The 21026-nt window shown below is 41.8% G+C and overlaps 1 protein-coding gene across 2 annotated transcripts in view; it reads left to right on the forward strand.

Moving 5' to 3' along the window:
- Positions 1-7674: 7674 nt before the first annotated feature.
- Positions 7675-21026, forward strand: part of LOC124777539 (cell wall protein DAN4-like) — a 39670-nt gene continuing 26318 nt past the window's right edge. For both annotated transcript variants that reach the window (XM_047252991.1, XM_047252992.1), the window contains exons 1-3: positions 7675-7783; positions 10093-10189; positions 17821-18081. In XM_047252991.1, coding sequence (XP_047108947.1) covers positions 10157-10189; positions 17821-18081 — 294 coding nt within the window. In that variant the 5' untranslated portion in view covers positions 7675-7783; positions 10093-10156. The remainder of the gene's footprint in view (positions 7784-10092; positions 10190-17820; positions 18082-21026) is intronic.

Consider the following 21026-nt stretch of genomic DNA (forward strand, 5'->3'; position numbering starts at 1 on the left):
CTGTCACCACTAAGTACGCACCACACCCCTATTTTCTGAACATGAAGGGGTTCCTCATTAAGCATAACAAGTCTATCTGCGCTCCAATGTTGACAGTTTCTGGAATTAACATACCAGTGTAAATGGAACCAAGCCTCGTCTGAAATCAGAATGATGTAAGGATCTATTTCACCGTCACGCACTTGTTTTAAAATCCACACGCAAAACTTAGCCCAGTGCGCGGGATCACCCGATCGAAGTTCTTGTACTACTTACACATTGTAGGGTCTTAGTCCAAGCAGCTTAGCACCTCTTTGTACAGAGGTGCACGATACTTGTGCTTGCTGCGAAAGAAGTCTAAGAGACTTTTTAGGGGAATTTTCCTGGAGGTACGTAATGTCATCGAGACGAGCTTCTGTGAGCACTGTACGTCGTCGCTTACGCTTCTTGTCTTGAACACTTCCCGTTTCATGAAATTTATTCACTGATTTGTGAACTGCATCACGACTCGGAACTCGAACACCTGCAGTCTTCTGTTATACGACTCATAAATAAACACTGGTTGTGAAATTGAATAATTCGCTCTTGCCATTGTTGCGTTCGCAAACTTCACTGTTACACTCGTGATGCCTGTTTTACTGCTCGAATGACTCTGGCCAACAAGGCGGGTATGTTTGTATGGCTTTCAGGCTAAAACCCACAAAAAAAGGGGGAGACATAGTGCGGTCCTGCGTAATCCATTCGACTGGTAGGGGCGGCTTCCGTGGCCCTTTTGCAACACCCTGGGCAGGCGGCCATCAGATAAATGGAACACCATGTAGTATATAAGGGGATGATTAGTGTGTATCTCTCCAGTGATGTGGTGTAAAGCTAGTTCGGGTCCGTAGTGTAACACTACACGTGCACCCTGGGTAACGCTAAATGAACTAGCACATACTGGCAGTCAGATAATCTGAGGATCTCCTGACTATAAGACACTTTCAGTAAGAGTTATGTAAGCAGATAGACCAAACGGCCCTTCTCAGGTCCCTCTGACCAGGAAACTCGGACCCGTGGTTCGAATTTGTTACATAAACATAGAAGGTATAAGCTATGCTAAGTGCCAGTTTGTATCAAAACTATTAAAAAATGACAACATTGACTTGGTTGCTATACAGGAAACCCATTGTGATACAGTGCAAAAACAAAATAAAAGGGGCAAAATACCAGGCTATGAGCTGTTGGGAGCGACCTATCATAGATCTTATGAAGTAGCCACATACGTCAAACAAGATATTAAAAACGCTTTCCTAATTTCTACATCCACAACGAAGACATTCATAACGTTGTCACAAAAATCGGAAGCATTACCGTCTCCAATATTTATTAGCCACCTGCTACACCTTTGCCAGCCCACGTTCTTCAAACTCAGCCACATCCTGCTGCATACATTGGGGATTTCAATAGTCATCATGAACAGTGGAAGTATGAAGACAATGATGCAAATGGAGAAGCACTAGCAAAATGGGCAGAAGACGAATACTTATAACATGTATTCGATGCTAAGGATCGATTTACGTTTAGATCAGCTGTCTGGAGACAGGAATACAACCCCGACCTGTGTTTCGTCTCGTCCAACAACAGAGACCAACCTCTCATGGCCTCGCGTAGAGTTCTGCCCGACATTCCGCACAGTCAACACCGTCCAATCATAATAGAGGTAGGAACTCATATTTCCCTAATTACTTCTATTCCTCGCCGACGATGGCGTTTTAAAAAAGCCAATTGGACTGGGTTCTCCACAGATCTGGACAAATGTTTGGGATGGATACCACCTACTAGCAAAAATTACCAAATATTTGTTGGCGCCATGATAAGCATGGCCAAGAAGCACATACCAAGAGGATACCGCAAAGAATACATCTCTGGATGGTCCCAAACCAGCGAAGAACTATACCAGAGTTTCCTTGAATCTGGAGATCAGGAAATAGGGGATGAACTGCTTCACAGCTTGGATGCTGCCAGAAGACAAAAGTGGACGGAAACTGTAGAAAGCCTCAATTTCCAATCATCAAGCAGGCAAGCATGGTCACGTCTGAGAAAACTGGGTAGCAGCCCACCACTACAACGACAAAAAGCAGCTGTAAGACCAAATGCCATAGCTGCACATCTAGTTAAGGCGTCTAGAACACCAAAGGATAAAACACATACAATCCAAGTGAACCGAGAACTCAAAATCTTAAAAAAATGTAGCCACAGAAACTGAACACTCTCGCCCTTTCTCTAGCGAAGACATAGAAAAACCTCTGAAAGATGTCAAACCAACAAAGGCACCAGGTTTCGACAACGTTCACCCTGATTTCATAATAAACTGTTGCAAGTATACAAAAGTATGGCTGACTCAGTTTTTCACAAACATCATGCAAACTGCCAATATCCCACAAGAACTCAAACGCTCTAAGGTAATAGCTATTCTAAAGCCTGGGAAGCCAGCAGACAACCCGAAAAGCTAGAGACCAATTGCTCTGCTGTGTGTAATTTACAAACTGCTAGAGAGGCTTATATATAACAGAATTAGCCCAGTATTGTTCAGGGCGATCCCAGTTGAACAGGCAGGTTTTCGGCCAGAAAGAAGTTGTACTGACCAGTTGTTGTCACTCACTACTTACATTGAGGCGGGATTCCAGAGAAACTTGAAAACATCAGTCGCCTTTATTGACCTCTCAGTAGCTTACGACACTGTGTGGGGAGAAGGCATAATGTACAAAATTCTTCGAGTAATTCCTTGCAAATCTATAGCACGCTTAATAGACAGCATGCTCAATGATAGGGTGTTCCAAATAAGTATGGACACTGACTACAGCTCCGTCAAAAAACTAAAGAATGGCTTACCACAAGGATCAGTGCTCGCACCACTGCTGTTTAGCCTCTATATTGCAGACCTGCTGGAAACACAATCAAGAAAGTTCGGGTATGCTGACGATTGGGCCTTCGCTACAAGATGTAGCACAATTGAAGCATCTGAGGATATCCTGACGAAAGACATGAAGATAATGGGTGAATATTTTCGTAAGTAGACACTTCAACCAAATGCTTCCAAAACAGAGGTTAGTTGCTTCCATCTCAACAACAAACTCGGTGGAAAGGAACTCAACATTCAATTTGAAAACACCGTTCTCAGGCATAATAAAACTCCGAAGTACTTGGGCATGACGCTGGACAGAACACTATCTTTTAAAGAGCACCTAACAAAGATTGACGAAAAATTAAAGACAAGAAACAACATTAATCAAGGCTCTGTGGTACTACCTGGGGAGCAACGGCCTCCACTCTCCGCACCTCTGCTTTAGCAATTGTATTCTCGGCTGCCGAATACTGTGCTCCGATTTGGCTAAACGGCCCACATGTAAAAAGGTGGATGTCCAGTTGCATAACACTCTAAGAATGGTTTCTGGAGTATTTAAACCCACTCCAACGCAATGGCTCCCAATATTAAACCACATCCCGCCGCCACATCTGCTACATACTGACGCCCTTGTACGTGAATACAAAAACATCATGGGAAATCTAAGCCTGCCAATCCACCACGACATTGAGGTTGCAAACACTAATAGGCTTCGATCTAGGAACCCGCCAACAAGAACAGCAAGGAACTGTGTACAAGAAGGTTTCAGTATCACAAATGCATGGTCTGAAAAATGGAACGCATGGCAAAATCATATCATGCCTTGCATCACACAAAAGCCACCTGGTTTTGACCTACCACGCAAAACGTGGTCCACTCTAAATAGGATTAGAACTCGTCATGGCAGATGTGCTTACTCCCTGTATAAATGGGATAAAATACTATCCCCTCAGTGTGACTGCGGAGAAAGTCACACCATCAGCCACATTGTTGAAGAGTGTTCCAGAAGAGCCTACAATGGGAGCCCCGAAGACTTCCTGCTCGACAGATTATAGTAATAGACTTGATGTTTGTTTGCAATCCTTAAACTTTGTTATATTAGTAATGTTTGTTTGCAATTATTAACGTTTGTTACATTAGTGATTTGTCTGTTTCTTTCTCCAGTGATCTTTGAATACTTAAAGACACAGTACTAGATCAGAGAGGAACCAAATGCAGTACTTTCTAACTATCGCATAATTCACTAGAAGTGATTCATGAGCCAAGGAGAAACGTAAATGAGGATGGTCTAATGTGGGTCTGTATCACGCTCTTCCTGAATGGGAGTCCAGTGTCTTAACTAACACGCTACCGTGATCGAATGTTTCTCAGAACGGACGATATAATGTTTAAGTGCTTCCCTATTAACTCACTGCTACCATCCAACTCGAGGAGTGAATGTTGCATTTGTGCGAAGTGTTACACTAATACCGCCACTACTAGCGTGATTTATAATCCTGTTATTTCTGATTATGGCTTCAAGTTTACCCCGATCCAGCAACTTTTTACTGTAACTGCCGATGTGATACGAATTTATACGAGCGAGTTTTTCTTTATTTTTCTGTTCAGATCATTTGAGCTTGATTCTATAATCCAATACAGCTGGTTTTGTGCTACTCCTTTCATACCCTTTCAACTACTGTACTCAACACTCTCTTTCGTATATTTTAGTATTTTTCTGGCACCACATATTTTCTAGTGCCAAGTTAAATATTCGTGGACAGCTCAATGTGTGCTCCACTAACTTATTCTTCTGCACAGACTACTTTCCGCGGCTCTTTGTTTCAACATTTCTTCCCTTTGTATTTCATCTGTGTTCGTAATTTTTCCCGTTCTTCGATTATAACGCATTTCCATTGTTTCTAGATTATTATTCTTTTTACTTTGCATGATTCACCTTTCACTTCCAAACGCTGCGTAGTCTGAAGATTTCAAGACATATTTTCAAAATTGTGTATGAATACACAATACCAGTAGGACTTCATTAGATTGAGGATTTTTTTTTCGTCTGCCCCTACGTACTTGTTACATTGTCCTTACTTTTTCCATCGTGAGAAACCTTTCTTCAATGGTAAAAGTACTGTATAGCAGTGGAATCAACTTTGCTGTTAGACTATTCAATCTCTCAACAACACTTTCATCCTAGATCTTTAATCCTTAACCCATATTGTGAACATAGTTCCTTATTAATATTATTTAAACGGTTATGTCTTCATTACACTTTCTCGTAACTGCTATGTCACCTTCGAACCCTAATTCTGTATTTAACATTTTAAAAGTGTTATTCTTCTTTTGGAACTTTTACTTCCGTCATACTTCTTCAACATACTAGTTAAAAACTTAACAGGGGGATCAGGCCTGACTAACACCCTTTTCAGCACGAACTTGTTTTTCCTCGTCCTAGACATCAGATACTCAGGCATCGTTTTTATGAATGTAGATTTCTCCTATAGTTTATATCAGTACTAAAGTATGCCATCGACTCCTGCTATTTTCTCCGAAATCAGGTCACTCGCGTACTGTATTACTTCTAAAATAACGGGTTGAGTAGGATGCGGAAGAAGAAGAATAGCTCATTAATTCTGGAAGCTGCTGACAGTCTTCATTCGCAGGCTATTACAGAACACTTGTAGGTCAAGATCAAATTGTCTTGTGAACTGCCAACTACGAATTGCCAACTAACGCTTTAAGAACATTACGCACTGTTAGAGCGGATGGAATTCCATTTCTGTCACAGTTTGTGAACCAGAATACGACTGCATGCCACTGTTTCTGGAGTACAACCGTTTTTAAAGGTTTCTTGAAAAATTTCATGGTAGATCTGAACTGTTAACTTAGTTGTACATCACATTTCAGGTTTACGATATAGTACTTCAGAGATAAAAAATTATTTTCTGTACTTGTTAATACCCGCAGCCCCTTTTTATTACTCTCTTTAAATAAGCATTTCCAATTGTTTTCTAGAATAATATCTCTAGAACTGACATACACTACATGTAAACATGGGAAGTTGAGGAATCAGGATAGGAAGCGAAAAAAATGAGAGATACGGTTGGTTCAAATGGCTCTAAGCGCTAATGGGACTTAACATGTGAGGTCATCTGTCCCCGAGACTTAGAACTACTTAAACCTAACTAATCTAAAGACATTACACACATCCATGCCCGAGGCAGGATTCCAACCTGCGGCCGTAGCAGCAGTGCGGTTCCGGACTGAAGCGCCTAGAACCGCTCGGCCACAGCGGCCGGCAAGAGATACGGCTTGTAGTGCATGTAGTTCGCCGTTGCCATCCTCGGAACTATGGATCAGGCTCACATTAGATAATGCTTCTTGGATAAAAAAGCCTCATATTCTTACAGGAGATGGTAACAGTGAAAACTAGAAAAAAGTACTATGGATACATGTCCGGGAAAAGTACTTGTTGCGATATGGGCTGATTCCAGGTTCCAGCTCTGTAAATTGACTCTAAATGGTTCATATGGCTCTGAGCACTATGGGACTTAACTTCTGAGGTCATCAGTCCCTTAGAACTTGGAACTATTTAAACCTAACTAACGTAATGGTATCACACACACCCATGCCCCAGGCAGGATTCGAACCGGCGACCGTAACGTTCGCGTGGTTCCAGATTGGAGCGCCTAGAACCTTTCGGCCACTCCAGCCGGCAAGATCCAAAGTTCACACCTTACATTTGTACACTGATGAATGGAATAGTAAATTAATGCAAAAACCGCATGCTGTCAGATGCAAAACCTTGGGTGACCATGGCGATGTAGGTAATATGCTCACTGTAGTAGTAATACGTGGCAGGCACTGTTCATGGGAGCCTACATGGGTAGAGCACAAATTAGGAGACGAGGTTTATTTCTTTCTGCGTGGCAAAATACCAGTCCTACTGAAGAACTTGAAGACGAAGAGTGCGGTTTATGCAAGACGGGACACAAGCTCGTAGTCTACACATCGCGTGATAGTACCTAACACAAACGTTAAACGATTGATGAGCGACGAATTGGTGGAGGGGATGTAGTAGCACGGAATTCCTGTACAGCTGACACAAGCTCTGAGATTCATGGCTGTGGGGATATTTATAGCTGTTTGCTACTCCATGTAAACCAACGTTAACACGTTGCAGGATTGTGTGTCCTATTCATATGACGAGTTTGCAGGAATTCGAGATGATTTTAGGAATAAGGATCAATGATACGTATGTATGGGTGGTAGCCACGTTGAATACCTCATGTAGCGTCAACAGAGAGACGCTTGTCATTGAATAGAAAGATTCATGTCTCAATAAGTAACTGTTTCCGGAAAAATATTACACATAGTACCTCTTGAAAGAATATGGAACACATTTCTTAAAGCCCCTCCATAACTTAGTGGTGTGAATGAGTGCTTCTAAAATATGGAATTGTATGAAATACAGGTAAATGTGGGTATTATGAAGCCCGGCAGCGTTTGTGGCGTGAGCTCCGCAACGTTTCATTTTAACAGAAGGCGTTTCAAATCCATTGCCTGTCTAAATGCGCACATAACGTTAAACGTATTAGCCATTTTACTTTCTCCCACCGAGAGTGTGCTTGACGCGGAAACTTATGACTACGATCTGACAGGTATTCTGCGACCTGGACACAAACAGCTTCCGCGGCACGTGTTACTGTGTAAACAGACATGACGTCAGAAAGCTCTGGTGGAGAGCTTAGGGACGGCGGCAACAGACTTATCCGGAGAGGAGCCAATAAGCCGATAAGGTGGAGGAGGGGAGGGGGAAGGATGGGGGAAGGAGCTAATGAACTGTGAGGTGCCGTGCGGGGGCGGAACAGCGCCTCGCATCCATCCTGGTACAGCTCGCCGGCACGATTGACCCTTTTCATAAGACTTCTGGTAAGTGGTAAAACGTTTTGTTTCCGCAAGCTGTGACATTATCTTTCAGTACCTAAACCATTGAGAACTTGTTGACAAAGAAAACGAATTTCATAAGACGTTAACTTTCGAATTAGTATTGCTCCTTTCACGTCATTTACTTTGTCACAAGAAAAGACAGCACGACAAAGTGGCAGCTAGCTGAAGGTAGAGCTTATGAAGGCTCAAAAGCGTCTGTCTAATCGCTACTGACACTAACCTCCGTTCCCAGATATTTTTTCAATATTTTGTATTAAGATGCAACATCAACACAAGTATCAACAAGATGCTCCTTTCTAGATCAATGCTGTTATTTCAATTTTAATCATCTTCTTCAAATATGGGAATGGTCGTTCTCTTAGTGTTCGTTTTTAAGAGTTATCGTTCATATTTCGTCATTTCCAGTAGCTTGTACTTAATTTTCTTGTCATACTATTTGTAATAGCTCCCCTTGTACCCACAATTCAACCATTCGCCTTACAGTTCTACCTGTCTAACATCTAACATTCACTGCTGTGAAATAAACACTTAAATTATTTGAACAATTTCTTCCATATCCGGAAATATTCTTGAGTGCCAATTTGCTTTGTAACACTCTGTCTTTTATAACGTTACTCTCTGCATTGTTTACACAAAAAATTCTTTTTTTGAGTTTTAACTTCAATTGAGATTCAGAGGTAAATCTTTGGCCATTTGCGGTTAAGCTTTCATGAAAACCACTGCGATTTTAGCCGAATTGAAACGTTCCGAATTTGGTATCTATATCTGTGTTACAGATTTTTATTTCTAAGAATGTTTATATTTAGCATATATTTATATCGTGTCTACATTTCTATACCGTTAGGATTATGATACACGAGAATTTGTTCGTGTGTTCTTCCATATACATATATTACCACACTAATATCATACAGTTCATGTTATATTTCTTGGAGCACTTAAATCTATATTTTGAAATTTTTTGGCAAGATGTACGTTAAATACTCAAAAATAGAAATTTACTACCGGACACTCTAAATTTACTACTTTCATTTTGGGTGATATTGTTATTAATAGTGATATTATGTGATCTACAAAATAATAAAACATTACTGTCTTTACAAACTATTTCTGTTTCATCCAGAATTTAAACTGAATTTTATGTTATGAGAAACCAAGTAAGATTATTATTTTAATACGTGAGGACGACCCCTTTTCACATAAGTTTTCTCAGTAACTGTTCTCGTAACTGATCTTTATAACGTTAGTTTCACAGCAATGTCAAATAAAATGGAATAACTGATCACCGTTTTCCCTTAACTTTCTTCCTTTGTTCAACATGTTCCCTTATTCCAGTTAGTTTATTTTTTATTTCATTAAATGCTGTGCTAAATTATTTAGCTCAGATAGATTGCCTTATAATATGTTGATTGATATTCAGTTTAATATTCTCTTTACATATGCTTATAAGCAGTGACATCTATTATGTAGCTGTTCAACAAGGTACTTCGTTCTTTCATTTCGCAACAGACTTCTTTCCTATGTCCACGTATTCTCAAATTAAACTGTACTTATCTCAAATTCAGTTGTGTTGTACCTATAAGCTGCTATTGATATTTCTCCTCTGTTTCTTTGAATTCTGGTTAATTGTTATCGATTGAAGTCCTACCAAATAAGTAGCACAGTAATTGCACGTAAGTCTGCTGTGTTGAATGGTCTTACCTCTGGCGCTTATAGACCTCGTAGCGTAGAAAATGAAAAATACAATTGCTTCACAGGTAAATCGTGATAGGTAACTTGAATGAAAAGATGAAATCCAACATTTTTGTGAAACAGGTTAATACGTTAATGAGTCTTGGAACAATTCGTGAAATAATTACTACTTTCCCGTGCTTGAACATTTGTGCAAACAATTCGTGTGGAACAACCAAGACTGTTTCTCTGTCTCTCTACTGAAGTATTAAGAATTGTTCCTGTTACAAATGTAGCCATAAGATGTTTTTTTAATATACAACAAATTTGTTTGTTCTTACCCTTACATTATTAGATGGCGACAACACATATTTTGTCATTCTCTGTCATATATTCTCCGATAACTTTGCTCAAAACTAATTGCATGGACGGCTACCATTATAATACATTTATATACGGGGTTGTCTTATTAGTCATTACATTTGTCAAATATTTCTGGTTTCTCTCTGTAATAACGAAAAGTGAAATGATAAAATGAAAATTTTTCTGCATATGTGGGAGTCTGTCTCAATGTATTGCTGCGATGACAGCTATTTTAATGTGGTTTTCTTGTGTTTCAGATCTGCATCACAGGAACCAGCAGTACAGCTAATTACGGTCTCCTAGTCTCTATACAGCGGCACGATGCTCTGCGCAGTGTTGGTGCTCAGTTTTTGCGTAAGTCACCAATACAGAACTTACCAATATAGAAACGAGTTTGGACTGTTGTATCTGTATATCATTACTGTCAAGACTTGTAACGAAAATAACATCGATCCTCACGAGGTCAAGAGCAGGATACTGTTCAGTGACATACAGTTCCCTTTTCCGGCGGGATGATACACCAATACGTGAAGCACAAAAAAATCAGCTTCGACGTAACATATTTTAACTCCATATGTTTCATACGCTTACATGATACACTATGATTGGCTAGAGACCTGTCTACCTTCCTAACTGACAACTGTAAATTTTTAGGACACGTCGGGCCGCCTACCTGTGTTGGGGGGAGGAAGTCAAGGAGCTATAAGTCGGTGGCCCGTTCCCTGATTTTTGTTTGAGTATTCAGCCAACTGTATAGCAAGCAGTCTGTCATTAAGACGCTTCTTCAAACAATGGGGGCTATTAACATATGCGAACCATATACTTGTGTTGGCACAGCCAGATGTTCCGTAGGAATCTAATGCGCGTTGCTGAGGACACGCCCCATGAACTGTCGCTTACGAGAACAGATAATTTTCACACCGCCAGGTTTTGTAGTGTGATAAATACGTAATGTACTGAATCGACTGTGAGAAAGCTATGAGGCAAAGACGTTATCTGAGAGACTCTATGATAATTATATCGTTGACTAGGAATATTACTCTCTCTGTGGTTTACTCGTAACTAAGCGTAACTACAGTTTTCTGTTCGCTTCTTTTGATGTTATGTGGAGAAGAGTACAAGAGACACAATAAACCGTTATTATTTCATGAGAACAAAGGTGAGCGTCACGACCTTTATTAGTATTTTTGGAAGTGTTGAAATAGCAGAATTGTTTCAGATTGAATGCGACGTGTACGGGAAGAGACGTGGACAACAGCACTCGAACCTGCAATCTCATGTATGAATAGTTGCTAAAAATATCCAGCCGTCTCTCCCAAGACCCTTCATACGCGCAACAAACAGCAATTCTTTTAACAGCACTATGAGAGACAATTTTATCACCTTGTTACGACCTTTCACTGCGAGCATAATACACCGACAACAGACAAACAAAAAATAGACAAACACATAAAAGAATCTACCATAGTGTGTATGTTTACATGCAGCTAGGAAGCTGATGATCATGCAGCTGAGCGAATTAAACCCAACATCAACAAAAAACTATATCGAAGACTAATATTTACGTCACAATAAGATATAGACCTTGAAACTAACCGGCCAATCTGCAGTAGGAAAAACAGTTTTCGATGTGGTAGTACTCACAAATTCATGAAATGGTTTCGGCGACTTAAGTACCATTCAGTATATAGGAAAGAACGGAATTAATATACCAACATTTATATGATTGAAAAGAGTCGAAAACAACACAGGTATGTATTTTCCTGCTGTTAATGATAAGTAGTGCAGTAACGTGTTTAGGCCTGTATTTCTGTCTTGTGAACAGTCAACTACTCCATCGCAGTTGCTTCGTGGAAGAACGAGCCGGGCCTCACGATACTTGAACACGAGCGCATCCACATCCTGTTACACTATCGTTAACACATTGTAAAAACACTGTCCAAGAGATGAGTCCACTTCCTTCTGCAGTGATTTCGTATACTCTCTGTTTCTAATTCTGCCCTTAATTCCACAGTTCTGTCGATCTCTCCCTCGGTATTCCCTTGTTCCTATGGGAATCTTTGTCTTTCGTTAGAACTGAAATCTCACAATATTAGGAAGAGCCATCGTTTCGTAAAATTTCTGATGTGCACTTCCGCTTAGACGGTATTATGTATCCTCGTATATGAAACGAGTTTGCCCGTTTTGAGTCAGTTTTCTGCATTTAATTGCTTCTGACTCTCTAAGTGCAATAGTATCATGGTAGTTTGTTATAATACCATGACTGTGCAGTTGAGCTGAAAAATGTTTGTGTGTGGCACTCTGTAAGTCCCCATCGCTGTTAGAAATAATTACATGGTCTCTGGCAAATGCAATCATCATTACATATTTAGCATCAAACGGATTGTTCAAATGGTATTCTTAAATTCCTGCGGCTATCGCAGTAACACACTACAGAAAAGTTTCTAATATTGGAGACAAAGTTTTAAATGTTGGAGACGTTCTATGCTCTTCTCTCATAGCTGAATGCAACTTTCGAAACGTTTATTTGTGGAAGTCCGATTTATGATAAGTATACTCTTCAGATAGAAGCCTTAGATAAACTGTAACCTGCCGCAACGTCGAACGTGTTCTAAGGCGAAGAATTATTCACGGGCTAGTTACAATAAGGTAGCAATCAAAACCATATTAGGTATTAAAGATGTTACGCGAGAATTTGACTCTAATAAACGTTATAGATAAATGCTGTTCAGTGTTCAAACCAAGCGTCACGCTGAGGACAACTTTACCTTTGAAAATAACAAACATCACGCCCTACAAAGTGGCATATCCAAAATCAAGCGTATTACTTTTTCTTAGGACCAAGAGTCAGCCGACTGGCTTTCTCACTGGGCTTATTCCACGTACTGAAGTGGTCCAGACATGGAGACATACGTGATATTACAAGTTACCTATCCGTATCAAATGCTCCTAAATGGCGTTCACAGTAATCGAAGTTCCTACCTTGCATGTAAACGAAATATTTACTAACTGTAACCGGTAGGAAATAGAAGAGTTATTGGCACTGTGTGTCTAACCACTACACTAAGCTCAAATGTTTCGAATTACACCCGAAACCTTTTAGTAAATGATATGTATTGAAGGCAACTGGAACTCTTGCTGGTCCTTCAGAAAGTGACATTAAGCTGGGCAGCACGATTTGCGAGAATCGAAAGAAGTACAGAATGTTACTACACACCTTTCACTTACTTATCAATGAGCATTCTTTAAAACAAAGAAACAAAGTATTTTATATTCACGACTAATTAATACATTATATTGCATTCAATTAGTACTTGTTCCATAGATCATGAGTACGACATTTTGTAATGATGTGGAACGTGTCAGTTTAACATACATTATCTTTACACGATATAATTCCTTTTTTGCACTTTACTATTATTTTTGAACTGGGATGAGTTATTAATAACAAATTTCATAAGTCTATATATGTTTTTGCGAAGGTACTGTGAATATCCCGAGTTCATTAAATAAATGTCTTTAAGGTGATCTTGGGTGCGCTCCAGCTATTATTCTGAATACACACTTTTGTGCTATGGATACTTTTTCTCTTAATGATGAATTACTCCAATATACGATGCCATGTGAAAGACTTAATGAAAATAGGCATAGTATTCTAATTTACTGATATGTTTATCAGCAAAATTTGCAATAACCCTAATAGCATAAGTAGCTGAACCAAAACGTTTCGGTGGATCATCAATGTGTTCCTCCCAATTCAATTTCTCATCAATGCACACACCCAGAAATATTAAATACTCTGCCTCAGCAACAGCTTCTGTTCAAAGTCTATATTTATCAACGGCGTTACCCCATTTACTGGAAAGAACTGTATGTACTGTTTTCTCGAAATTTAGTGAGAGTCCATTAGCAGAGAACCTCATAATAATTTTCTGAAGTACATCATTTATAATTTCATCACTTGTATCATCAGCAAAAAGAACTAGCTTTGCATCTTCATGAATGTGGAGCGGCAAGTCATTAACACACATTAAGAACGATAAAGTATTCAATGCTGAAGCCTCTGAGACACCATTCTTGGTCCTCTCAAGTTAGAGGAATCTGCTGATTTTGCAAACTGTCTGTACTGTTAATTTCAACGTGCATTCTTCCAGATCAATACGAATTAAATCATTTGTGTACTGTCCCCCTCATACCACAACACATAAGCTTATCTAGAGGAATTTCATGACTCATACAGTCGAGAGCCCTTGAGAGATCACAAAAAATTCCAATGGGTGATGTTCGGTTATTCAGAGCATTTAATATCTCGTCACTGAAAGCATATACAGCATTTTCCGTTGAAAATCCTTTCTGAAAAACAAACTGACATTTTGTTTATACTTCATTATTACATATACATGATACTTCTTTTGAATATATTATGGTTATCAACACGACAGCTGCGAATACAGGACAGTTTATTTTATTTCAGACGATTAATTGTGCTGTAACTACAGACTTACTATATGCAAGAAAGGTCAAAAAATATCACACGATTACATTGTTTTGCATTAGTAAGACCGGACTGTTCTTCTGTATCTCCTGTTACTTCTGAAGTGGCCGTTGAGCTTTAGTGAGAGGTTTCGTTTATTCAGAGTGATTCAAAAGTTTGAACACAAATTGAAGAATCTGGTAGATGAGTCGAAATACAATAACTTTCAAACAGGTACTAAGGACCTAGGAAGCAATCGTGAGCCAGTGAAAGATCTGGAGTGACCGAAACAACGACAATCAATATAAACGCCCCTTAGGTTCAGAAAAGATAGTGTACTGTTTTCTCTACAGTGTAGTACAGTACATTACAGAAGGCGTCCCACGCGCTACCATCACGATCTGCACAGGCATAACACCTTCCAAAAGAAATATGGCGCACTCTACCATGTATACCAGGCATCGCGTAAATATCATCAAACGCTGCAAGTATCCTGGTAAGTAGTGTTTCTGCGTCGTGAACTGGTGTCGTGTATACGAGGCTTTTGTTATGTCCTCACAAGTAGTTGTACGTACACAGAAACATCTTATCTTTGCTGAACTTGCGGCACGTATGCTTCGGTTGTTGTTCCTGACATTACAAACCTGTCACTGGATCACGATTACTTTCAAGAGAGTAATTTCCTATTCAATAATTGTTACATTTCGACTCCTCGGTCAACTACTTCAGCCTTTGCGCAACCTTCTAAATCACCCTACAGACATTGTTAAACCATACGAGGTCCATTCAATAAATAACCGAAAAAGCTGAGTCTTCGCGCAACATTTTAAATCACCCTGCAGATAATGTTAGATCATACAAGATCCACTCAAGGAATAACTGAGAAAGTTGAATCAGAAATACAAAACTTCAGCAGAGTTTGTAGTTTTTTGTTACTTTTTGCTCGTGCCCCAGAACTATTATCAGACGAGACTGGCAAGCCTGTCGCGTGAATGGGATGCTGAGAATCAGTGAAACAAGATGGTGCCATCCTAGCAGCGGGGTATCATTAGATTTCCGTTAGCTGAAGGGCTGGAATCAATCGAAATTCACCGTCGGATGGCAGTGCCAACAAAAGTCCACGAGCGGGCGGATAAGTTCAAATGTCATGTAAGAAGTGTTCATGAGTCGCCACGCCCAGAACTCTCTGTCTTGGCAGTCACGGAGATGATCACTGCGAGAGGTGATGAGTTCATACTGGGAAATAGGCGTATTGCCGTAAGTGATATTGCAGCACGGATGAACATTAGCGTCAGATCAGCCCGTCACATTATTCATGGTGTACTACTATTCACGTAAGTGTCTAAAACATTTGACATCAGAAATGAATGAAAGATGCATGTAAATATGCAGGGAGAACTGAAGTTCATCTCCCTGCGCCTCTTCTCGTATTACCCGGATCTGCACCTTCAAATTATGGCATTTTTCATCCACTGAAAGAAGCTCTTACTGTCCAAGGTTCGCTGATGACGAGGTCCAGGCACAAGTCCATAATTGGTTATGCACACGCTCCCAGTAATTTTTCGTACGTGGAATTGAGAAGCTTATCCAGCACTGTCGTAATGTATGGAATTTGAGGGGGATTACGTTGAAAAATAAATGTTGTGTACTATTCTCATACTAGATTCCTTATAATTAACTAAACACTGTTTTGGCATAGTTTCACTATTTTATTGTTAATGTTATTGCACAACCTAGGTTTCGGGTTATAAGCCCATTTTCAAGTACATTACTGATTCACAAAGATGATAATGCACAGATAAACATGATGACAATGCAGAGATAATCATTTCAACTTTGTAGCTCAATGTACTATCACCTGTTTGCAGGTTTTAGGATGTAGAGACGAAGTCGGGATGAAAGTGTCAGTGAAGGAATCATTTCGGTAAATTTTAAATTTATTGCTACTGTCTTCTGTCTTTAAGCTAACGTCCAGGAAATTTATGCCGCCCTCCCCCCCCCCCCCCCAAACTACGTGCTGATTCTTTGGAAATCAGTAATGTACTTGAAAATGGGCTTATAACCCGAAACCTAGGTTGTGCGATAACATTAATAATAAAGTAATGAAACAAGGCAAGAAACAGTGTTTGTTTAGTTAATTTAGAATGTTTCACCAAAAGTCCAAAGTTGATTCAATCAAAATGATTCCTTAAAACTTCGGATTTTTATTAAATGAACCTCCTGTATAACGTTACACGTATTGAGATCTGTTTACGTGTCCGCACTACTGCCAATCACGGTATTTGCATCATTTGACCAGAATGATCAGGACGCTCCTGTATAGTGTGGAACTGAGCATTGGATGCCACGAGGGGCCGATACAGCAGCGTGAAAGGGGGCGGATTGCATTTTATTGTCACTAGACACGCAGTAACTGCCGAGTGAGGTGCCCAGGAAAGCTCAGTGACTTCGAAGTTGCGTTTGCCACCGAATGTCACCTAAATAACGAATCCATCAGGTACAGTGGGTAACGTGGCCGTCCAGTGGGAATGCGAATGAACAACGACCTGTGAACCAAGAACGGGAATACCTCATGTAATGACGGGCAGAGACTGTCGGGCATTCTGTAGGGTGATTGCATAATCTCGCATGAAATGAAGTCGCGAGTTCCAAAGTACTGCCAGCGGTGCAGTTAGAGGAATGGCAGTGAATAGGAAGTTAGAAAGAAAGGGGTACCACAGTCGAGGAGCCACATTTCTCTGTACTTAAAGCTAAGTGGCGCTTCAGGTGTGTGAAAAGGGACGTTACTGAACAGTGGGTGCCTGGAAAGCATCGGAGTGATGAATCACGCTAAATGTTGTGGCAGTCAGAAGAAAGGTTTTTGGTTTAGCGAATGCCTGGAAAACTTTGCATGCCATCATGTGCCGTGCCTACAGTAAAGTACAGAGGATATTACCGAGTAGGGGTATCTTCCGTGGTTAGAATGTGGTCCGTTTGTCAGCTTAAGAAAATGCTATGTTTAGAAGGGTATAAAAATCATTTACAGGACTGCGTACAGTGTACGGCAGAGGGACAGTTGAGAGACGATTATTGTGTCAGCGTGACAATTCTCCATGGCCATCAAGCAGTATCTGAGGCAATAGTTTATTGACAATAACATTCCTTTCTCAGAGGTTCTCTTTGGGACGAACCAGAACGTGGAATTCGCTCAAGACCCCAACGTCCTACATCCTATCATCTCCGGTTTCTGCTCCCGAAGAATTGGTTGCCAATCCTTCACAGACATAACATGAAAGTGTTCCCAGCAGAACTCTGTCCGCCGTAAAGGCTAACGGTAGGTGCACCCTGCATTACTGTCCCCTAATGTGTGTCCAGATACTTTGACCAGACAGTAGATACCCACTTGCAAAGTACACTTAATGTTCCGCGCCGATAAAGGTGTTTCAAAACAAATTAAGTTGATTGCGTATTGAAAACTCTTGACGTGCTTTTAGCTTTTACATAACACATTTGAATTGACATGAACTTCCAGGTTGCAGTGGCCCCTTCTACGACGGTGGTGGATAAGAAACTGCATGCGTCTCCACTGACGACGGCGCCAACGACGCCGTCGCCGCAGGCAACCCCGAGAACATCGACAAGGCTGACGACGTACACCGTGCCAACGACCAGGCAGTCGACGACGACCACCACCACTGCTGACGACGTGCGGCCACTGTCAGAGTGCGCTGTCCCCACTTTCTCCATGTCGCTGCGCAGTGCGAGGAACTCGTCTGGTGTGTGGACGGACGAGGTAAAGAACTTCATCCTGCAATCGAGAGCAAAGGGACGCGTCACAAGTGCGGCGGAGTCGTTTTAGGAGGAGACTGAACACGGCCGCCAGCGTCCACAGTCGAGTATCACATTACTAGAATTCCTAGTGTCGTAGTACGAAATATCAAAGGCTAAACCAGGTGCTCCATAAATTGTCTCTGCACTAGTAGTATTTTGCGAGAGATAAACAACACTACCTTCCCTAGGAATTGCATGTAGCGTTACGTGGTGCCACCCATCTTTTAAAGCATTCCATATGGACTGGCAATAAAAGTTATACAAGCGCGAGTAGAACTTAGCGACCTGAGGATTCCCTACATACTTAATTATCTGTATACATAGCTCATTCATATGTTTTGATGAGTGAGTGAGCGCGAATATCAAAATATATTACGTAAATGGTCGTATCTTGCATTGACTCCGAAGCTTAAACCTTTTACACGGCCAAGAGATCTTGGACATTATTATTTGTTATGAATTTCAACCTCATACTTTTTCACCGTTTCCTGAGAGAGAGGAGTCTCACTAGACTGACGGACAATGAAGTGGCCCCATAACTAACGTGGGCAATCGTCCCCGCGTTAGAAAAATGTTCAAATGTGTGTGAAACCTTATGGGACTTAACTGCTAAGGTCATCAGTTCCTAATCTTACACACTACTTAACCTAAATTATCCTAAGGACAAACACACACACCCATGCCTGAGGGAGGACTCCAACCTCCGCCGGGACCAGCCGCACAGTCCATCACTGTAGCACCCTAGACAGCTCGGCTAATCCCGCGCGGCCCCGCGGTAGAGATTCGTGGGCGGGACTGAGAAGACTGTTATACTGAAGGGCCAAAGAAACTGGTATAGGCATGCGTATTCAAACACAGAGATATGTAAAAAGGAAGAATACCGCGCTGTGGTCGGCAACACCTATATAAGACAGCAAGTGTAGGATCGGTTACTGCTGCCACAACAGCAGGTTATCAAGATTTAAACGAGTCTGAACGTGGTGTTAACAGTCAAGGTAACGATGAAGTGGCGATTTTCCCGTGCGAATATTACGCGAGTGTATCGTGAATATCAGGAATCCGTGAAAACATCTCCGACATCCCTGCGGCCGGAAAAAAGATCCTGCAAGAACGGGACAAACGACGACTCAAGAGAATCGTTCAACGTGACAGAAGTGAGGTTTCAATGCTGGACCATCAACAAGTGTCAGCGCGCGAACCATTCAACGAAACATCATCGATATCAGTTTTCGGAGACTAAGGGCCGATCGTGTACCCTTGATGACTCCACGACACAAAGCTTTACCCCTCGCCTGGGCCCGTCAACACTGACGTTGGACTGGTGATTACTGGAAACATGTTTCCTCGTCGGACGAATCTCGTTTCAGATTGTATCGAGCGGATGGATGTCTACGGGTATGGAGACAACCTCATGAACCCATGGACCCTCCATGTCAGCAGGGGACTGTTCAAACTGGTGGAGGCTATGTAATCGTGTGGGGCTTGTGCAGTTGGAGCGATATGAGACCCCTGATCCATCTAGGTACGACTCTGACAGGTGATGCGTACGTAAGAATTCCGTTTGATCACTTGCATCTATTCATTGCGCATTCCGTCTGACTCGGGCAGTTCCAGCAGGACAATGCGACACCCGACACGCCCAGAATTGCTACAGAGTGGCTCCAGGAACACTCTTCGACTTTAAAAACTTCCGCTGGCCACCAGACTCCCCAAACATGAACATTATTGAGCATATCTGGGATGCCTTGCAACGTGCTGTTCAGGAGACATCCCCACCCGCTCTTACTCCTATGGATTTACGGACAGCCCTGCAGGATTCATGGCGTCAGTTTCCTCCAGCACTGTTTCAGACTTAAGTCGAGTCCACGCCACGTCACATTGCGGCACTTCTGCGTGCTCCTGGGGCCGTACAGGATGTTAAGGCAGGTGTACCAGTTTCTTTGGCTCTTCAGTGTAGGACACTACAACTGTTGGAATTGAAGGTGATTTACAGTGAGTTAGCTACAACCATTCGCTTTTATAGGTGTGTTTTTGTCCACGACGACATTTCAAGGTGCCTGGTATCCCTCCTTCAGATGGTTACATTTACACTCCTGGAAATTGAAATAAGAACACCGTGAATTCATTGTCCCAGGAAGGGGAAACTTTATTGACACATTCCTGGGGTCAGATACATCACATGATCACACTGACAGAACCACAGGCACATAGACACAGGCAACAGAGCATGCACAATTTCGGCACTAGTACAGTGTATATCCACCTTTTGCAGCAATACAGGCTGCAATTCTCCCATGGAGACGATCGTAGAGATGCTGGATGTAGTCCTGTGGAACGGCTTGCCATGCCATTTCCACTTGGCGCCTCAGTTGGACCAGCGTTCGTGCTGGACGTGCAGACCGCGTGAGACGACGCATCATCCAGTCCCAAACATGCTCAATGGGGGACAGATCCGGAGATCTTGCTGATCAGGGTAGTTGACTTACACCTTCTAGAGCACGTTGGGTGGCACGGGATACATGCGGACGTGCATTGTCCTGTTGGAACAGCAAGTTCCGTTGCCGGTCTAGGAATGGTAGAACGATGGGTTCGATGACGGTTTGGATGTACCGTGCACTATTCAGTGTCCCCTCGACGATCGCCAGTGGTGTACGGCCAGTGTAGGAGATCGCTCCCCACACCATGATGCCGGGTGTTGGCCCTGTGTGCCTCGGTCGTATGCAGTCCTGATTGTGGCGCTCACCTGCACGGCGTCAAACACGCATACGACCATCACTGGCACCAAGGCAGAAGCGACTCTCATCGCTGAAGACGACACGTCTCCATTCGTCCCTCCATTCACGCCTGTCGCGACACCACTGGAGGCGGGCTGCACGATGTTGGGGCGTGAGCGGAAGACGGCCTAAC

Source organism: Schistocerca piceifrons, chromosome 2 (genome assembly GCF_021461385.2).
Source record: "Schistocerca piceifrons isolate TAMUIC-IGC-003096 chromosome 2, iqSchPice1.1, whole genome shotgun sequence".
In the NCBI taxonomy this organism is placed as follows: domain Eukaryota; kingdom Metazoa; phylum Arthropoda; class Insecta; order Orthoptera; family Acrididae; genus Schistocerca; species Schistocerca piceifrons.